This window comes from Symphalangus syndactylus, chromosome 11 (genome assembly GCF_028878055.3).
Source record: "Symphalangus syndactylus isolate Jambi chromosome 11, NHGRI_mSymSyn1-v2.1_pri, whole genome shotgun sequence".
NCBI classification, from domain to species: Eukaryota; Metazoa; Chordata; class Mammalia; order Primates; family Hylobatidae; genus Symphalangus; species Symphalangus syndactylus.
Genome location: NC_072433.2, coordinates 46,030,001 through 46,048,225, shown reverse-complemented (window position 1 = coordinate 46,048,225; position 18,225 = coordinate 46,030,001). Strand labels below are relative to the sequence as shown.

Sequence of the window (18,225 nt, the reverse complement as noted above, 5' to 3'; positions counted from 1 at the left end):
ACCCCCTCACCAGGCCAGGTTTCTCTGCGGCTGCTGTTTCCCTCCACTTCTGTAGAGTCAGACTTGCACTTTGGTTTTACTCCCAAGCTCAGCTCCTTGATTCATCCTGGCAGGGCTGTGGCTGTTGCTTTATCATCTTTCTGCATGGCCAGGATGAGACAGGTCATAGACATTTTACTGTGAAAGAATAAGCAACCAATATTGAATATCTCGGAGTCCCTGCCCCTCGGCCCTCTCCCCCATCTTCTCAGACAACCATCAGAGCCCAGCCTGGGGGCGTAGGCCAGTCTCACCCCGTACCCCGCACACACCACTCAACCTACAGAGCTGGGGAGTTCCAGGTCATTCCAGGTCATTCCAAGGGCAATGGTTTTACCATCTGGCCCTGTCTTTGCTACTTACGTGCTGTGTGACCTTCAGAAAGCCCCTTCCCATCTCTGGGCCTCAGAATCTCCATCTACAAAATAAGGGAGATGACCCTTCCAGTGTCTGAGATCCCTCCTGTCTGTGAAAGTGGCAGAGGGTGTGAGTGATGAGCATGGGGTTGGAACGCTGTCCTCATGCCTCTCTGGTGGACTGGCCCTGGGCAGCTGTTGAAGTTCCCCAGGTTGCTCCTCCTCTGTGAAATGGGGATGACAAACAATGACCCACCCCACAGGGCTGCAGTGTCTCAAATAAGGAGAGGCAGCCAAAGCGCTCAGCACAGGGTCTGTGAGTGCGTACAGAAGCCGGCAGCCCCGTCTCTCCTTCCCGTCAGCCAAGCTAGTTAATTTGTGGTCCCAAAGTTGAGAGAGAGAGAGAGAGAGAGTGTGGGGGGGGGAGGCGGGAGAGAGAGAGGGAGTGTGTATGCTTGTGTGTGTATAGCTTGGTCTCTCCCAGGCGCTCTGGGAAGATCTGGCCAGGGAGCCCTCCCTGGCACGTCCCTGACAGAGCCACGTGTCCTTGTCTCCTTGTCTTCTCCTGCACTGCAGCCCCGGGCTTTGGGGACTCTGTGCCTCTTTGCTGCCTTCTGAGTAGTTTTATTTGGAGGGCCAATAGCAGGACCCTCCCAGCACAGAGGTGACTGACCAGGCCCAGCCAGGGTACAAGCAGCCCCACTGAAGACGTGCAGGGCCGCCACCTCTCTGCTGGGGACCCGGCCTCTCCTCTGTCCTGAGGGCTCCCTGAAGGCAAGGAGTCCCTGCACATCCCCAGGGCCCCTGCACCTAGATGCAAGGTTTTGAACTCAGGTCAGTTCTGCCCGAGGACTCCCTCCCTTCATTCCTCCCTCCTTGGACCACACAGTGTTTGTTTCACAGCTGGATACTTTGCTAAGTGATGCAGGAAGTAGGCCCCCGGGGAGGCAGATAGAGCCCAGCAAGGCAGATAACCAAGTGAAGCCTCTGGATGCCGCTGGGGCCTGGACAGGCTCAGAGATAAGTGGAAATGCCAGGCTTATCGCTCCTGCCTGAGTTCTTCCAGAGAAATCATCCTGGCCAGCCAGCCCACCTCATTCCCAGCGCTCCGGGCGGTTGGGCAGCATCCATCTCTAGGCAGAGTAAACACGGAGTTGGCACAGTCACAGTGGCTGATGGATGGGGACTCTGTGCCTCACTCCAGCACTGCGCGGTCCCAGCACCAGAGGCCAGCAGCGGGCGTCGGGTTACACCCAGATATTTGCGGTAAGGGCAGCTCCGGGCAAAAGTGCTTTGAAGTAAGAGCCCAAGGAACAATTTGTAGGGTCACGGGACTAAGGGAGACCTGGTGACAGTTGTTCCCCAGTCCTGGATTCTCTTGCGCCAAGAAAGTCAGCAGAAAGCTTTGGTTTAGGGGGACAGTTTGGGGGTGGTCAGCTTGGGCCTTCTGCAACAAATGCATCGTGGTGGACAGACGATGTGGATGGCAGCTACCCCTGAAGTTGTCCGCGTTGAACTCTGTGCGGCTTTCTGGAGTTCTTCATCTCTGCTTTCCTTTCTTAAGTGAGCTTGGTGCCATGGAGGGGATGTGTGTACTTCTTCAGCGCATTCCAGTAATGGTGCGGTGCGGGCGGGGAGGTGGCCTGGGCTGGGAGGAGGTCAGCTGGCTTAGGACTGGGAAGCTGTCCCCCTTCTTCCTCCTGCCCCCCACCCCACAATGAAGTGACCGAGCAAGCACACTGCTGCCTTGCTGGGCTGACCGTCTGCAGTCAAACGGGGAGAAGGTGTGGCTGGTCTTAAGGATGGCCGTTCCAATGGCTGCCATTTTCGTGAACTTACCATGTGCCAGGTGCTGTGCTAGACATTTTGCTTACGTTAATGTCTAATAGCCCTGTGGTTATTGCAGTTAATGGGCCCCCAGTGCAGATGAGGAAACCTGTGTTCACAGAGGCTAAGTGCCAGGTGCACCGTGAGCCCCTATGGCATTTTGTGTGAATTAGAAAACTTTCCTCTCAACATGTGGCTTCCTTCCCTCAGAAAATCGTCATCATATTTGATTTTGTTAGAACAAGACCTTTCACTGCTACACGCTGCAACACAACTGTTATAAATAAATACACAAATCAACAAAGGGCACTGTGTGTTTCTCCCCTTAGAGGCTGTCCTTAGGTTCTGGATAACCCGTCTCCTGTCCTGGTCCCCAGAAGCAAACACATTGAAGCTGTTTCTTTGTTTCTTTTGATATTTGCCTCCATATTTCTTCATTCTCTGTTTTGTGCATGATCTATGGAGTTGCTGGTAAGATAAATGAGGACTTAGCTCTCTCACACTCCCCACTTTCCCTCCCTCACCCTCACAAGACAGATGTCTCTGCTTTTACTTAATAAAGGGTTTACTTTACTATGACTAAATATTCTTCAATGCAAAATCAATGATTGTATTTTAATCTCATTCTTTCTTGTAAGAACTCTGAGCTGGGTGCGGTGGCTCACACCTGTAATCCTAGCACTTTGGGAGGCCAACGTGGGCGGATTGCCTGAGCTCAGGAGTTCGAGACCAGCCTGGGCAACACGGTGAAAGCCCATCTCTACTAAAATACAAAAAATTAGCCAGGCGTGGCGGCATGTACCTGTAGTCCCAGCTACTCTCAGGAGGCTGAGGCAGGAGAATTGCTTGAACCCGGGAGGCGGAGGTTGCAGTGAGCCGAAATTGCGCCACTGCACTCCAGCCTGGGCGACAGAGCAAGACTCCGTCTCAAAAAAAAAAAAAAAAGAAAAGAAAAAAGAACTCTAGTTGTCCTGGCGTCTCTAATTCCTTTTGTTCCCCTTTTGCCGTATCTGCCATCATCATGCTGATGGCTAATGTTTGAGCACTTGCTGGGTGCCTCCCAGGCATTCTCATGGCACCTCCCGACCACTCCATGAGGGTATGTGTTATTATTATTCTCCTGTTACAAACAAGGAAGTATAGACTCAGAGAGGTTAAGTGAACACTGGCCCACAGCTCTGGCTAATAACTGGCAGAGGCAGAAGTTAAATCCAGGCAGTCTGACTCCAGGCCCCATGCTCTCCACATTTTGCTGCACGTGTTTAATTGCATTCTATTGTACACTCTCCCCCCGGGAAGGTTCCTGTTGAACACTCTTGATTTTCTTGCTTCAACTTTGGGCCTAGGTTGAAGCTATTGTTTCTTGGAGCTCTTTTTTTTTTTTTTTTTTTGAGACAGAGTTTCGCTCTTGTCACCCAGGCTGGAGTGCAATGGCGTGATCTCAGCTCACTCCAACCTCCACCTCCCAAGTTCAAGCAATTCTCCTGCCTCAGCCTCCTGAGTAGCTAGGATTACGGGCACCCACCACCAGGCCCGGTTAATTTTTTTGTATTTGTAGTAGAGACGGGGTTTCACCATGTTGGCCAGGCTGTTTACCCCCTCATTTTGCTGGAGTATATTGTCAAAGCAGCTTCCTTAGAAAGCATGCGTGGGTCAGGTGTGGTGCCTCGAGCCTATAATCTCAGCACTTTTGTAGCTGAGGCAGGTGGATTGTTTGAGACCAGGAGTTCAAAAGCAGCCTGGGCAACATGGCAAAACCCCATCTCTAAAAAAAAAACCATAAAAATTAGCCAGGCCGGGCGCGGTGGCTCACGCTTGTAATCCCAGCACTTTGGGAGGCCGAGGCGGGCGGATCACGAGGTCAGGAGATCGAGACCATGGTGAAACCCCGTCTCTACTAAAAATACAAAAAATTAGCCCGGCGTGGTGGCGGGCGCCTGTAGTCCCAGCTACTCAGAGAGGCTGAGGCAGGAGAATGGCGTGAACCCGGGAAGCTGAGCTTGCAGTGAGCCGAGATTGCGCCACTGCACTCCAGCCTGGGCGACAGAGCGAGACTCCGTTTCAAAAAAAAAAAAAAAAAAAAAATTAGCCAAGCATGGTGGCACACGCCAGTAGTCCTGGCTACTTGGGAGGCTGAGGTGGAGGACTGCTTGAGTCCAGGAGGTTGAGGCAGCAGTGAGCCGAGATCACGCCACAGCAGTCCAGCCTGGGTGACAGAGTGAGACTATGTCTCAAAAAAAAAAAAAAAGCACGATTTGTTTGCATTTTTGCAAATCATAAAACCCTTCATTTTGTTCTCTGATGGTGATGCAGTGTCTTCAAAATTCTAAGGGGAAGTGCTGTCCTATCTAGACTTTGACAGCCAGCCTCTCTTCTAGCATCCAGTTGTTTTTAGGATGAGAAGTTTCATGTCATTCTGATTCTAGTTCTTTGGTATGTGTAGTAGTCTATTTTCAGAAATACCTGAAACTGGATAATTTATGAAAAGGAATGTATTTCTTTAGTTATGGAGGCTGAGAAGTACAAGGTTGAAGGGCTGCATCTGGTGAGGACCTTCTTGCTGGGGGGCCCTCTCTGTAGAGTCCAGAGGTGGCCCAGGGTATCCCATGGCAAAGGGGCTGAGTGTGCTCCCTCAGGTCTCTGTTCCTCCTCTTATGAAACCACCAGGCCCACTCCCATGATAACCCATTCATGCATTAACCCGTAAGGGCAGGGGCCTTGTGATCCAGTTGCTTCTTAAAGGTCTTACCTCTCAATATTGCCATACTGGGATTAAATTTTGACATGAATTTTGAAGGGGACAAATTCTCACAAGTATGTGGTTTTTTTTTTCTTTTAAATTTCAGTGAGTTTTTAAATCTTCTGTTTATCCCTGTGTTCTAAAATTGCATAATGACTCTAGTATTTCTTTTATAAATTCTTTCCTTCTTTCATTTCTCTTTCTGAAACTCCAGTTAATTAGATATAAGGCTAGCTGGACTCATTGTCGAAGAGCTTTCTCTCCTGCACATGTCTTCATCTTTTAGTTTTATTTTCTGGGATATTATCTTAGCTTTATCTTCTAATCCCTATATTGAATTTTTAAATTTTACTATTCGTATTTTTAAATTCCAAGATCTCTCTTTTATTCTACAGTTGTTCTTTTTCCATAGCATCCTCTCCTTTTTTAAAGAATGGAATAGCCTTTCATGCTTTTCTGTGGCTACAAATGACAGCCTTGTCTGTTTGTTTTTTGAGACAGGGTCTTGCCCTGTCACCCTGGTTGGAGTGCAGTGGCACGAACACGGTTCGCTGCAACCTCCGCCTCTTGGGCTTAAACAATCCTGCCACCTCAGCTTCCCAAATATCTGGGACTACAGGCGCACGCCACCACACCCAGCTAATTAAAAAATTTTTTTTGTAGAGACAGGTTCTCCCGATATTGCCCAGGCTGGTCTCGAATTCTTGTGCTCAATCGAGCCCCCGGCCCTGGCCTCCCAAAGTGCTAGGATTACAGGCGTGAGCCACCTCACCCTGCAAAATGACAGCCTTTTTGAAACCTTCTGTTTCTCATTTTCTCTGTTTCTTCTGTGATCATGTTTCTGTTTATTTGCTTTAGTCTTCCCTTTTCATCTTGAAGGCTTTCTTTGAACATCCAGTGATCCTTTTTGTCTGTGCATATTTCTGAAGAAGGTATAACAGCTGGGTGGGTGGTTGAGGCTTGTTAACTGCGTGGTTTTGTTGAGGATTATCAGGTGGGGTGCTCCTGAGGAACCCCAAAAGCCAGCCCCTAGAACTATTGTGGTGTGGACCATTACATTTCTCCAGAAGCAGGCTCTGATCTCTAGGGAGGATGGGCCTGGCCAGGCCCTTCTGTGCTGAGGTGTGGGGCAGGAGGAGGGATGGACTTTTCAGTCTTGCATTCCTGCTCCCCATTTACCCCACCGGGGGTCTCGGGGCTCGAAGCCTCTCTGGGGTCCTACAGGGAAAGCTGGCTCTGTGCTTATCTGTATTCGCCTTTGTGGCCAGTGAGGCTGCAGTTTTCTCTTTCTTGTTTCTCCAGTTACCTCTCCTCCACCAGTTTTCCATCTTCCAGAAATTCATTGATAACACCCATTCACTAGTGGCCCCTTCCATTCTGTTCATCGTTGCGGGTGGGTATTTATTTTCTTCCTTTACCATGAAGTCTCTGGAGGGGAAGGAGAGAAATATGAGCGGTCAGTCTTTCAGCTTGAGTCAGAGCCTTGATATTATTTTATTTTATTTTTTGAGGCAGGATCTTGTTCTGTTGTCCAGGTGGAGTAGTGTCTCCATTGCTGCTCACTGCTGCCTCAACCTCCCAGGCTCAAGAGATCCTTCTGCCTCAGCCTCCTGATAACTGCGATGACAGGCACATGCCACCATGCCTGGCTAATATATACATATATGTTCTTTTGTAGAGACAGGGTCTTGCTATGTTGCCCAGGCTGGTCTTGGGGCTCAAGCAATCCCCCTGCCTCAGCTTCCCAAAGTGCTGGGGTTACAGGTGTGCGTCACCACTGTCCTGGGTTAATAAAGCCTGGAAAGATATTGAAAGACCCCATCTCTACAAGAAAGTTTTTTTTTAACTTTTATTATAAGTTCAGGGATACATGTGCAAGTTTGTTACACAAGTAAACTTGTGTCATGGGGGCTTATTGTATAGATTAACTAATGGGTACTAGGCTTAATACCTGGGTGATGACATTTAAAAAAATTAAAAATTAGCTGGGTGTGGGGGGCATGCACCTGTAATCCCACTTATGCAGCAGGCTGAGGCTGGAGGATTGCTTGAGCCTAGGAGTTCCAGTTGCAGTGAGCTGTGGTTGTGCTACTGCACTCCAGCCTGGGCAACAGATCGAGACCCTATCTTAGAAAAAAACAAAGTAAAATAAAATGAGGGTGTTGAAATCTCTCTCACCCCATGATCCCCGAGACTGTTAGGTCACCAGAAGGCCAGGGAAGAGTCTTGGGGTTTAGTGCATGCTGGTCCCACCCTAGGGTGAATAGAGGTCAGCCTGTCTTTTTCTGGGAGAGGATCCGCTGTCCTCTCCTTACCCAGGAAAGACAAGGGATTATTGTATTTGCTGCTCTGTCAATCCAGTTCAGCTACCTCTTCTCTGGTCTTCCTTCTCTTGGCTTGGGGGGTCAATGCCTCCCCATCCTCTGGGCAAGCACCATCACCCAAAATCTGGCCAAGCCCCCTGCTGTGTCCTGTGCATCAGGGAGAGTTAGAGAGAAGCATCCCCGCAGGAAATCCATGTGCTGCAAACTCATTTCCCCTAAAGTGAGAACGAAAGAGGTTAAAGCTGGTCCTTCTGGCTACTCCTTTCCACCAAAGAGGCCCCAGGAACTGCCTGCAATATGTTCTAGGCTTTCTCCCAGAGGGCCCCGGAGCGCCCTGGAGCTCCCTTCCCAGATTGGCAGGGTTTCCTGCCCTGTGCTCACTTTGATGCCTCCTCCTTCCACAGAAGTCTCAGGATGGTCTGCTCAGCCTCCTGCTGCCTCCTCCTTAGCTCATTCCTCCATGTTGAACACCTACCATGTGCCAGGCGGCTGGTGCCTCCGGGAATCCAAGCCAAGGCCAAGAGGCTTGGTCTGCCCTCAGGGAGCTTCCAGCCGCAGCCACATTCTTAGCAAATGAGCTACCTTGTAAACTTGTTGCTTAATGAAGACATGACAAATCCTTTTGTAATTTAACTCTTTTTTTTTTTTTTCTTTTTTGAGACAGAGTCTTGCTCTGTCACCCAGGCTGGAGTGCAGTGGCACCATCTCGGTTCACTGCAACCTCCACCTCCCGGGTTCAAGTGATTCTCCTCAGCCTCCTGAGTAAGTGGGATCACAGGCGCTCACCACCATGTCCTGCTAATTTTTGTATTTTTAGTAGATATGGGGTTTCACCATGTTGGCCAGGCTGGTCTCAAACTCCTGGCCTGAAGTGATTTGCCTGCCTTGGCCTCCCAAAGTGCTGGGATTACAGGCATGAGCCACCACACCCGGCCTCAGATAATTCATGTTTGATATAGATACATGGCTGGGGTATTTGGTGTTTTCCTCTGGATTCATTTAGACTTTGAAGTTATCTTTCTGGCTTATGTATTTGTTTTATTTATCATTATTATTATTATTTTTGAGACAGAGTTTCACTCTTGTTGCCCAGGCTGGAGTGCAATGGCGTGATCTCAGCTCGCCGCAACCACCGTCTCCCGGGTTCAAGAGATTCTCCTGCCTCAGCCTCCCAAGTAGTTGGGATTACAGGCATGCACCACCACACCTGGCTAATTTTTTGTATTTTTTTAGTAGAGATGGGGTTTCACCATGTTAGCCAGGCTGGTCTCGAAATCCTCACCTCAGGTGATCCACCTGCCTCGGTCTCCCAAAGTGCTGGGATTACAGGCATGAGCCACCACAACTGGCTTATATATTTATTTTTGAGACACAGTCTCGCTCTGTCGCCAGGCTGGAGGGCAGTGGCGCAATGTCGGCTCACTGCAACCTCTGCCTCACCGGTTCAAGCAATTCTCCTGCCTCAGCCTCCCAAGTAGCTGGGATTATAGGTGCACACCACCATGCCCAGCTAATTTTTGTATTTTTAGTAGAGACGGTGTTTCACCATGTTGGCCAGGATGGTCTCAATCTCTTGACCTTGTGATCCATTTGCTCTGGCCTCCCAAAATGCTAGGATTACAGGCGTGAGCCACTGCACCCGGCCCTTTCCAGCTTTATTAACCCAGGACTTGGCTGGATGCTGGTTCTCCAGAGATCTCCACAGCAGTGGCAATAATGAAGTCTCTCCTCCAGAGACCAGGGTCTGCCTCTCTTGTCTGGTGGGAATTTTATTCCACAAAAATTATGGGCACCAACTGGGGAGAGGCACAGGGGCTGGGTGTATTAGACTTCTGGAGACTTCCCTAAGCAGCCATTTCCCAAAGGTTGGCCCAGGGAGCCCAGATCTACAGGGAAGTGCTAAGCGTGAAGTGTCGGGAGAGCCCGCTGCCCTGGTCGGGTGGGGGAGTCTTCTGTGGCAGATGAGGTCCTCCTGAGGCGCACGGTGGATCCCCAGAGGGACTGGAACACAGGGTTACCCCTCAAATTTCCTTTTCCAGGGAGACTTTGTTTATTTGTGTGTTTGTTTTCAGTGGCGGTGAATATAACAGACCCTGCTCTTTCTAGCATGTTCTGGGTCATTCCACCAATGACACCCAGGGCTGTGCTCTCAGGAATGGGTTTAGATTTCTCTGTGGGCTGCCCAGGGGCAACTATCAGGATAGAAGGGTAGGTAGAGAAGGTTGTGGTCAAGCTGCATTTGCATAGCAAGCTCATTGCATTGATAGGTTAATGGTTTAACATAGCAAAACCTCTAATGGTGCTTTCATGTATTTATTTATTTTGAAGACAGGGTCTCGTTCTGTTGGCCAGGCTGGAGTGTAGTGGCAGGATCAGAGCTCACTGCAGCCTCAAGCAATCCTCCCGCCTTAGCCTCCTGAGTAGCTAGGACCACAGGTGTGTGCCACCACGCCTGGCTTATTTTTTGTAGAGACCAGGTCTCACCACGTTGCCCAGGCTGGTTTCGAACACCTGGACACAAGCAATCCGCCTGCCAAAGTGCTGGGATTACATATGTGAGCCACTGCACCCGGCCCTAATAGTGCTTTTAGATTCCAAATGTCCAGGTCAGATTTTATCATAATTGCTTTTATTCAGAAGGGGGAAGCTTGAGGGGGACACTAACGCCCCCTCCCTTGGGGGCAGCCCTGCCCATGGCTGGACCATCCTCAGGAGGCTGTGTGCCTGCCTGGGCCGCCTTGGGCAAATGCCCCTCTCTGGGCTTTGCCTTCTGCCCGCGGGGAGCTGGATGGAAATGGTGTAGGTCAGACTGCTCCGTGGCGTCCCTAGGACTTTGAGGGGCTCCCTGTGCCCCACCTCGGGGGTAACCTTAGCATCTCTGCTTGTGTCTGCTTTATTGACTGATATTTCTGTAAAATGTTTTATTTGAACCAAGGGCTTCTAAGGCAAAAACGTTTGTAAACCACAGGAAACACGGGCCTGTTGTGCTCTGGGTCCCTGCTGAGTCTGTTTCGGTATGGAAATTGCATGTCTGATACCTGCATAGTTGTTATTGGGGGAAGCAGGTGTCTCTGGTGAGTGTCCCCTTGAGGGCCCTGTGAAGAACATGGCCCTCGGGACAGCGATTGGCAGGTGGCCAGGGCCATTGCCCTCAGTTCTATTTTTAGGTACAAGGGACTAGTGACTGAGGGCTCCGGTGGGGAGGGACCTGCCGGCCACCCTACAGACAGTCTAAACACATGTTCTAAACGCTGGTGTAGTAGTGGCACCTGAAGTTTGTTTTAAATTTGCAGAAGCGTCAAAATTTTCATCATGGCAAAAGTCACAACTTTGCTGAGTGGTCTCACATTCCTTTCTGTCTTGGTCTTGCTTTTTATTGTGACTCTGATGTGTGTGACCTCAGGGCTCTGGGCCTCTAAGGACCTTCCTCCACCCCGGGATCCTTCCTGGAGCCCAGCTGGAGGGTGCCATTCTCCAAAGGACCCTTTCCTTTCCTCCGAACCATTAGTTGCACAAACCCTGTCGGCTCTGGGCAGATTCTTTTTTTTTTTTTTTTTGAGACGGAGTCTTGCTCTGTCGCCCAGGCTGGAGTGCAGTGGCGCAATCTCGGCTCACTGCAAGCTCCGCCTCCCGGGTTCACGCCATTCTCCTGCCTCAGCCTCTCCGAGTAGCTGGGACTACAGGCGCCCGCCACCACGCCCGGCTAATTTTTTGTATTTTTAGTAGAGACGGGGTTTCACAGTGGTCTCGATCTCCTGACCTCGTGATCCGCCCGCCTCAGCCTCCCAAAGTGCTGGGATTACAAGCGTGAGCCACCGCGCCCGGCCTTCTGGGCAGATTCTTAACATATTTGCCCATCAGCAGCCTCTCAGAGAGGAATGTTAAATGCTGCCGTGATGTCAAAGGGGCCCCAAGGAGAAGGGCCTGGGCCGACCTCGGCCTGTCACTCACAGGCCCGTGTAGGGTGGGAGATAAGCAAAGCAAAGGCACAGGAAGAACCCGGGCCTCTGTGCTCCTCACACAGCCCAGGCTATCGTGGAGGTTGGTGCTGCCAGGAGGCTGTCAGCTACGGAGGACAATGACCTTGCAGACACCACTGCCTGAGTGAGAACCAGGGGTCTGTGCCTCTCCTCATTCCCTGCTCTTGCCCTGGTCAGGCCTGCACCAGCATGTCAGGAACCTCCGAGGAGAGTCTGGGGCACGGGGGGCTGCCAGGGTTGGGCAAGGCCTGCTTAACCACCATGGACAAAAAGCTGAACATGCTGAACGAGAAGGTGGACCAGCTCCTGCACTTCCAAGAAGATGTCACAGAGAAGTTGCAGAGCATGTGCCGAGACATGGGCCACCTGGAGCAGGGCCTGCACAGGCTGGAGGCCTCCCGGGCACTGGGCCCGGGCGGGGCTGACGGGGTTCCCCCCGTTGACACCCAGGCCGGGTGGCCCGAGGTCCTGGAGCTGGTGAGGGCCATGCAGCAGGATGCGGCCCAGCACGGTGCCAGGCTGGAGGCCCTCTTCAGGATGGTGGCTGCGGTGGACAGGGCCATCGCTTTGGTGGGGGCCACGTTCCAGAAATCGAAGGTGGCGGATTTCCTCATGCAGGGGCGTGTCCCCTGGAGGAGAGGCAGCCCAGGTGACAGCCCTGAGGAGGTTGGTTCCTGCTTCCCTACCCTGGCTGGATGGGAGGCCCTGACCCTGGTGGGAGACTGGCCAGGCAGGCAGTGTTTGGAGAGCTGGAGGCATGGTGTCCCCTTCCTGTGTGACCTGTTGATGGGGAAAAGGAGAGCTGGAAACTTACAGGTCATAGGTGGATTTCCAGTCAGGACACTGCCTGCCGTTCTCCCCAGGGAAGGGAAGAAGTGGGGCTCTGGCCAGGACTGCAGGGTCTTGGCAGCTCCAGGGAACCTAGCTGTGGGGGACACGCTGGCGGTTTGGGAGAGACGACCACCACACTTCTCTGACACCCCCGTGACTGCCCTTCTGCTCCTTCACACATGGGGTGGGACAGGCAGGAGTGGCCAGTCTGTCTTGATGAAGCCCTGCTCAGAAACCCACCCGCCACCTCCTGTCCCCAACCTTAAGCTTAGCTCCAGAGGGGGTGGAGAGTGCAGCTGCCTGTGGGGAGAGGAGTGTTGACAGTCACCCAGGAGGACAGCAGGCAGGAGCCGGAGCCTGGGGGTGGAGGGTGGCATTCCTTGGAGCGGCTGTTCCCAAGAGTTGCATAATCAATCCTGCAGGCTAATGGAAGCTTGGCCGCTGGGAGAAGGATATGGGGGGTGAGGTCTATGGAGGGAACACCCTGTTTGGGGACAGCTAGGGGTCAGCCACTTAGCAACACTCAGACAACCTGGAGCCACCATTTCAGACCCCTGCAGTGACTCACCAGCCTCTGGAAAGAGATGAGCTAGGGTCAAAGGGGTCTGTGCTTGACTCTGTGTCAGCTGCTGAGGACAGGAGCATGCCTCCCCTCGCCACACCAGGCCAGAGCTCCCCTGCTGCCCCTTCCCCTCCCTGCCCTGCAGCTCCTCTCAGAGCTGCCCCTCTCCCTAGCCCCCGCTGTCTGCACGGTGCCTTTTCTGAGGGCTTGGCCTGCAGGGCAGTGTGACCCTAACCAAGCCCAGCTTTAAAAAATAAAATTATGCTGGGTGCAGTGGCTCATGCCTGTAATCCTAGTGCTTTGGGAGGTCAAGGTGGGAGGATTGCTTGAGGCCAGGAGTTTGAGACCAGCCTAGGCAACATAGTAAGACCCCGTCTCTACAAAAAATGAATAAAAAAATTTGCCAGGCATTGTGGCACATACCTGTAGAACCAGCTACTCAGGAGGCTAAGGTGGGAGAATTGTTTGAGTCCTGGAAATGGAGGCTTCAGTGAGCTATGTTTGTGCCAGTACACTCCAGCCTGGGCCACAGAGTGAGGCCCTGTCTCTTAAAAAAAATAAAGAAATGTAATCTAATTATAGTCAGCCCTCCATATTTGTGGGTTCTACATCTGCAGATTCAATCAAATCTCGGATCAAAATGTAGTTAGTCCTATGATGGTGTGTCCGTACTGAGCATGTACAGGTTTTTCTTTCTTGTCATTATTCTCTAAATAATAATACAGTTGTTATACAATAGTATAACAACTACTCATACAGCATCTACATTGTATTAGGTATTATAAGTAATCTAGAGGTGATTTAAAGTGTATGGGAGGATGTGTGTAGGTTACATGCAAATACCATGACATTTTATATCAGGGACTTGAGCAGCCATAGATTTTGGTGTGGAGGGGGCCCAGGAACCAATCCCCAGCAGATACAGAGTCACTACTGCAAATAATAAAATAGATCTAATCAATGGCTTTAACAAAATTAATGTGCACATAGTAAAAAAAAATCATGTAGAGTAAAGAGCATACATCTCCTTCCTATTCCATCACCCAGGCCCCAGAACACCAACACCCTGCCCCCTAGGCAAGCGTGGGTTCTGATTTCCTTTTAATCCTTCCAGATAGAGGCTGTGTCTACAAGCACCTTGGTATCCCAGCACCCTTTTGTTTTGTTTTGTTTTTCCCACAATCTGTAGCACCAGAATTGCTTTGTTGTTTTTGTTTTGTTTTTGAGGCGGAGCTTCGCTCTGTCACCCCTGGAGTTCAATGGCGCGATCTCGACTGACTGCAACCTCCACCTCCTGGATTCAAGCGATTCTCCTGTCTCAGCCTCCTGAGTAGCTGGGATTACAGACGCCCGCTACCATGCCCGGCTAATTTTTTTGTATTTTTAGTAGAGATGGGGTTTCACCACGTTGGCCAGGCTGGTCTCGAGCTCCTGACCTCAAGTAATCTGCCTGCTTCGGCCTCCCAAAGTGCTGGGATTAAAGGTGTGAGTCACCGCTCCTGGCAGAATTGTTTTATTTTAATTCAAATGTTATTCACATTGTCCTGGCCCTGATTTCTAATTTTTTACTTAATATATTTTGGGCATTGATTGATGTTCATATCGTTATGAATATATCCGGGTACTCCCTTTGGGGGCTTTGTCTTCAGTTGTTAACCACCCAGATCCCCGTTTGTTTCTATTGTTTCTCATTTTTAGCAACTATAAATAATGATGCAGTGAATATCCATAGATGTATGTCACAAGTGTGAGTTTATCTGCATGATACACTCCCGGCAGTGGAAATGCCAAGCCAAATGGTAAATTTGTACAGATAAAGGCAAGTCAGCCTTCAAAGAAGCTACTCCAAATCAGTCTCCTACCATCAAGGTGTGGGAATGCTTTTGATTCTTTGCCTTTCTGGTGAACGAAAATGGGAAATTATTGTACATGTTTTTTTTTTTCTCTTTTCCCCACCCACGTCCCCCTTCAGATTATTTTAAGGAAATTTGAGATGTTGGATCATTTATTTCATAAATGTTTTAGCATTTATAGCAAAAAGATAAGGGCTCTTTTAAAAAACATAATCTTGACACTATCATCACACCTAAAAAAGTGAATAACTTTGTTTATTTATTTTTATTTAGAGACAGGGTCTCACAGGGTTGCCCAGGCTGGTCTTGAACTCCTGGGCTCAGGCAATCCTCCTGTCTCAGCCTCCCGAAGTGTTGGGATTATAGGCACGAGCCACTGCAGTGGGCCGAATGATAACTTTTTAGTATTACTGAAGTTCGGTGTTCAAATTTCCCTGATTATCTTATACTTTAAAAATATTTTAGGCCAGGTGAGGTGGCTCAAGCCTGTAATCCCAGCACTTTGGGAAGCCGAGGCGGTGGGGGGGGGATCACCTGAGGTCAGGAGTTCGAAACCAGCCTGGCCAACATGCTGAAACCCTGTCTTTAATAGAAATACAAAAATTAGCTAGGCATGGTAGCGCATGCCTGTAATGCCAGCTACTTGGGAGGCTAAGGCAGGAGAATTGCTTGAACCCAGGAGGTTGGAGGCTGCAGTGAGCCAAGATTGCACCACCATACTCCAGCCTGGGCAACAAGAGCAAAAACTACATCTTAAAAAAAAAAAAAAGCTGAGTGTGGTGGCTCACACCTATAATTCCAGCACTTTGGGAGGCCAAGGTGGGCAGATCACGAGGTCAGGAGTTCGAGACTAGTCTGGCCAATATGGTGAAAACCCTGTGTCTACTAAAAATACAAAAATTAGCCGGGCATGGTGGCGTGTGCCTGTAGTCCCAGCTACCCGGGAGGCTGAGGCAGAAGAATCGCTTGAATCCGGGAGGCGGAGGTTGCAGTGAGCCAAGATTGCACCACTGCACTCCAGCCTGGGTGACAGAGCAAGACTCCATCTCACAAAAATAAAATAAAATAAAATAAAATAAAATTTACAGTTTATTTGTATCAGACCCAGATAACACAAATATTTATGTGTCTCTTAAAGCTAACCTTTTGAACTTATGAAAAAATTTTAGGTTTTTATTATGGAAAATTTCAAATATAACCAAAGCTAGACTAATATGTCTCATAGTTTTGATTTATATTTATTTTACTAGAAGACTGAACATCACTCACAGGTTTGAAACCTTTTGTATTTTCTGTGAACTGCCTGCTCATATCTTTTCCCCCTCTTTCCTATTTTGTTTTTTTGCCTTTTTCTTACTGATTTGTAAGAGCACTTCATGTATTAATGAAATTAGCTGTTATACATGTTGCATGAAGGCATTTCTGGGTAAGGGAAATCATAGAACTTCCTCTTTTCTGAGTTCTTGTGCCATTTCCCGTCTGTCCTGCCCCACTGGAACTTGCTAGATCTCTCCTCTGGCCCTGGCGTTTTAATAAACATGTTAGGAATGTCTTTAGGTTTGGTCCAGTCTCCCCATCAGGCTGTTGGCTGCTGATTGGCCCATGACAGGAAGCCTCTGCTTCCTTCCGTGTTCTGAGGCCAGGGCAGGTCTTGCAGGAAGGGCTCAGAGAATGAGCGGTGAACTGAGACACAGCCACAGCTGCTGAACACATAGTCAGTGCTGAACGCCATGCATTATGGAGGCTTCTTGGGGACTGTGTTTCCTGGGAGAGTGGGGCATGGCAACCATCTGTGGAATGGAATTAAATCCTAGCACTGGTGGTTAAATTTGAAAATTGTGCCAGGACTTTGTGAAGGTCCTCCTGAGATCTTCAGAAGTCCCCAGCGGCACTTTATTTGGTTCCAGCAGTGAATTCGATCATCCCTGGAAGCCAGGTGCAGTCTCCTGGAAAACAGCCCCAGGCATATGTGTTCAGAGGCACCAGTCCTCTAGAATGGTGTGTGAGGAAGCACAGAAACGGCAGGCACTAGAAGGCTGAGCCCTGAAGACAGCACCCAGCTGGGGGTGGGGGGTGCACACGCATGCGCCTGCCTACCCTAAAGATGAGGGAAGGAGAGGACAGTTTGAGCCCAACAAGGTCTGCCAAAGGACAGTCTGTCCAAGTTCCTTTCTGCCAGTGGGTAAAAGAGGAGGAGGTGTGTTTCATGCCTCCAGTTCCCCCAGCTCCGGGGGCGGCAGGACAGAGCCTGCAGAAGGATAAGGGGGAGCTGTCTGCCGAGCAGGGGATTTGGGCCACATTGATGATGCTGGTGATCATGGTGACAGCGGCAGTGAGCAGTTTTGATGAAGTGCCTCCCCCACGCCAGGTGCTGGGCTGTGTGTTCTCCATGTGCTATGTCCTTACTGTTCAGAGGTCAAAGCTTGGTGTCCTGGAATCGCAAAGTAATGAGCAGGTAGTAATTGAGAGGAGTGGGCACGATGTAGACAAACAGTGGAACCACCACCTTAGGGCTGGGGAGACATTTGGGACAGCTGTGGTGGCCCTGCTTAGAGGGGACTGCCCTAGCCGAGTTTTGCCGTCTTGGCCTAGAGTTGCCAGATCTTCAGGTTTTTTTCTGTGTGTGTGTGTGTGTGTGTGTGTGTGTGTGTGTGTGTGTGTTTGTTTTTGTTTTGCTGAGATTACAGGTGCCTGTCACCACGCCTGGCTAGTTTTTGTATTTTTGTAGAGACAGGGTTTCACCCTGTTGTCCAGGCTGGTCTTGAACTCCTGACCTCATGTGATACACCCTCCTTGGCCTCCCAAAGTGCTGGGATTACAGGTGTGAGCTACCACGCCCGGCCATCCTCAGATTTTTTAAGAAAAGCTGGGAACTTAGATTTTTTTTTTCTAGTGAGTTTATTAAGGTATAGTAATTACATAATAATTATGATGGTATAATTTACATATAATAAACTGCACATACATACAAACTATGCACATTTCAAATATATAGCTCCACAAATGTTTCCATCCATGTCACCATCACCACAGTAAAAATGGGAAACAATTCTGTCACCCCAAAGGGGATCCTAACTGTAAAAATGTCATAGATTTTAAAAGTTGGGAACAAATTGAAAAATTTAAACCTGGGTAACGAAGTGAGTACCTTGTCTCTATAAAAAAAAACATCAACCAACAATTAGCTGGAGGTAGTGGCACATGCCTGTAGTCCCAGCTACTCATGAGGCTGAGGTGAGAGGATCACTTAATCCTGGAAGGTCGAGGCTGCAGTGAGCTGGGATCCAACCACTGCACTCCAGTCTGGACAACAGAGCGAGACCCTGTCTCAAAAAAAAAAAAAAAAAAAAAAGTGCAAGCCCAACAAAATATGTCCTGAGCTGTTTTTGGCCTCTGGGCTTCTAATTAAGGGCTTCTGTGGCAAGGCAGGGGAAGGCCCTGGCTGGGCCCCCAGGCATAAGGCACTCACTGATACAGGGGCCTCTCTTGCCTTGGCCACAGAAGCCCGGAGACTGGTGAGTGCCTTACGCCTGGGGGCCCAGCAAGGCTCTGGGCTGTGGCTGGCACTGCTGCTGTAACATGTGCCAGGATTCATCTTAGGGACTTCACCGAAGGGTCCAAACCCCCAGAAGCACCATGCTCTTGCATGAGGACCCAGCAAGAGGTCAGACCATCTGGAAATATTCGCTTGAGTGTGGACTAGCTGAGCATAC

At 49.9% G+C, this 18,225-nt stretch overlaps 1 protein-coding gene across 5 annotated transcripts in view; it reads left to right on the top strand.

The window, feature by feature from the left end:
- Positions 1-18,225, top strand: part of LOC129457799 (UPF0547 protein C16orf87) — a 132,273-nt gene that overhangs the window by 73,536 nt on the left and 40,512 nt on the right. Inside the window, exon 1 of one of the 5 annotated variants that reach the window (XM_055233300.2) lies at positions 11,305-11,932. The exons of the other annotated variants lie outside the window; for them this stretch is intronic. Coding sequence (XP_055089275.1) covers positions 11,456-11,932 — 477 coding nt within the window. The 5' untranslated portion in view covers positions 11,305-11,455. Of the gene's footprint in view, positions 1-11,304; positions 11,933-18,225 lie in introns of those variants that run through there. 5 annotated transcript variants of the gene reach the window in all.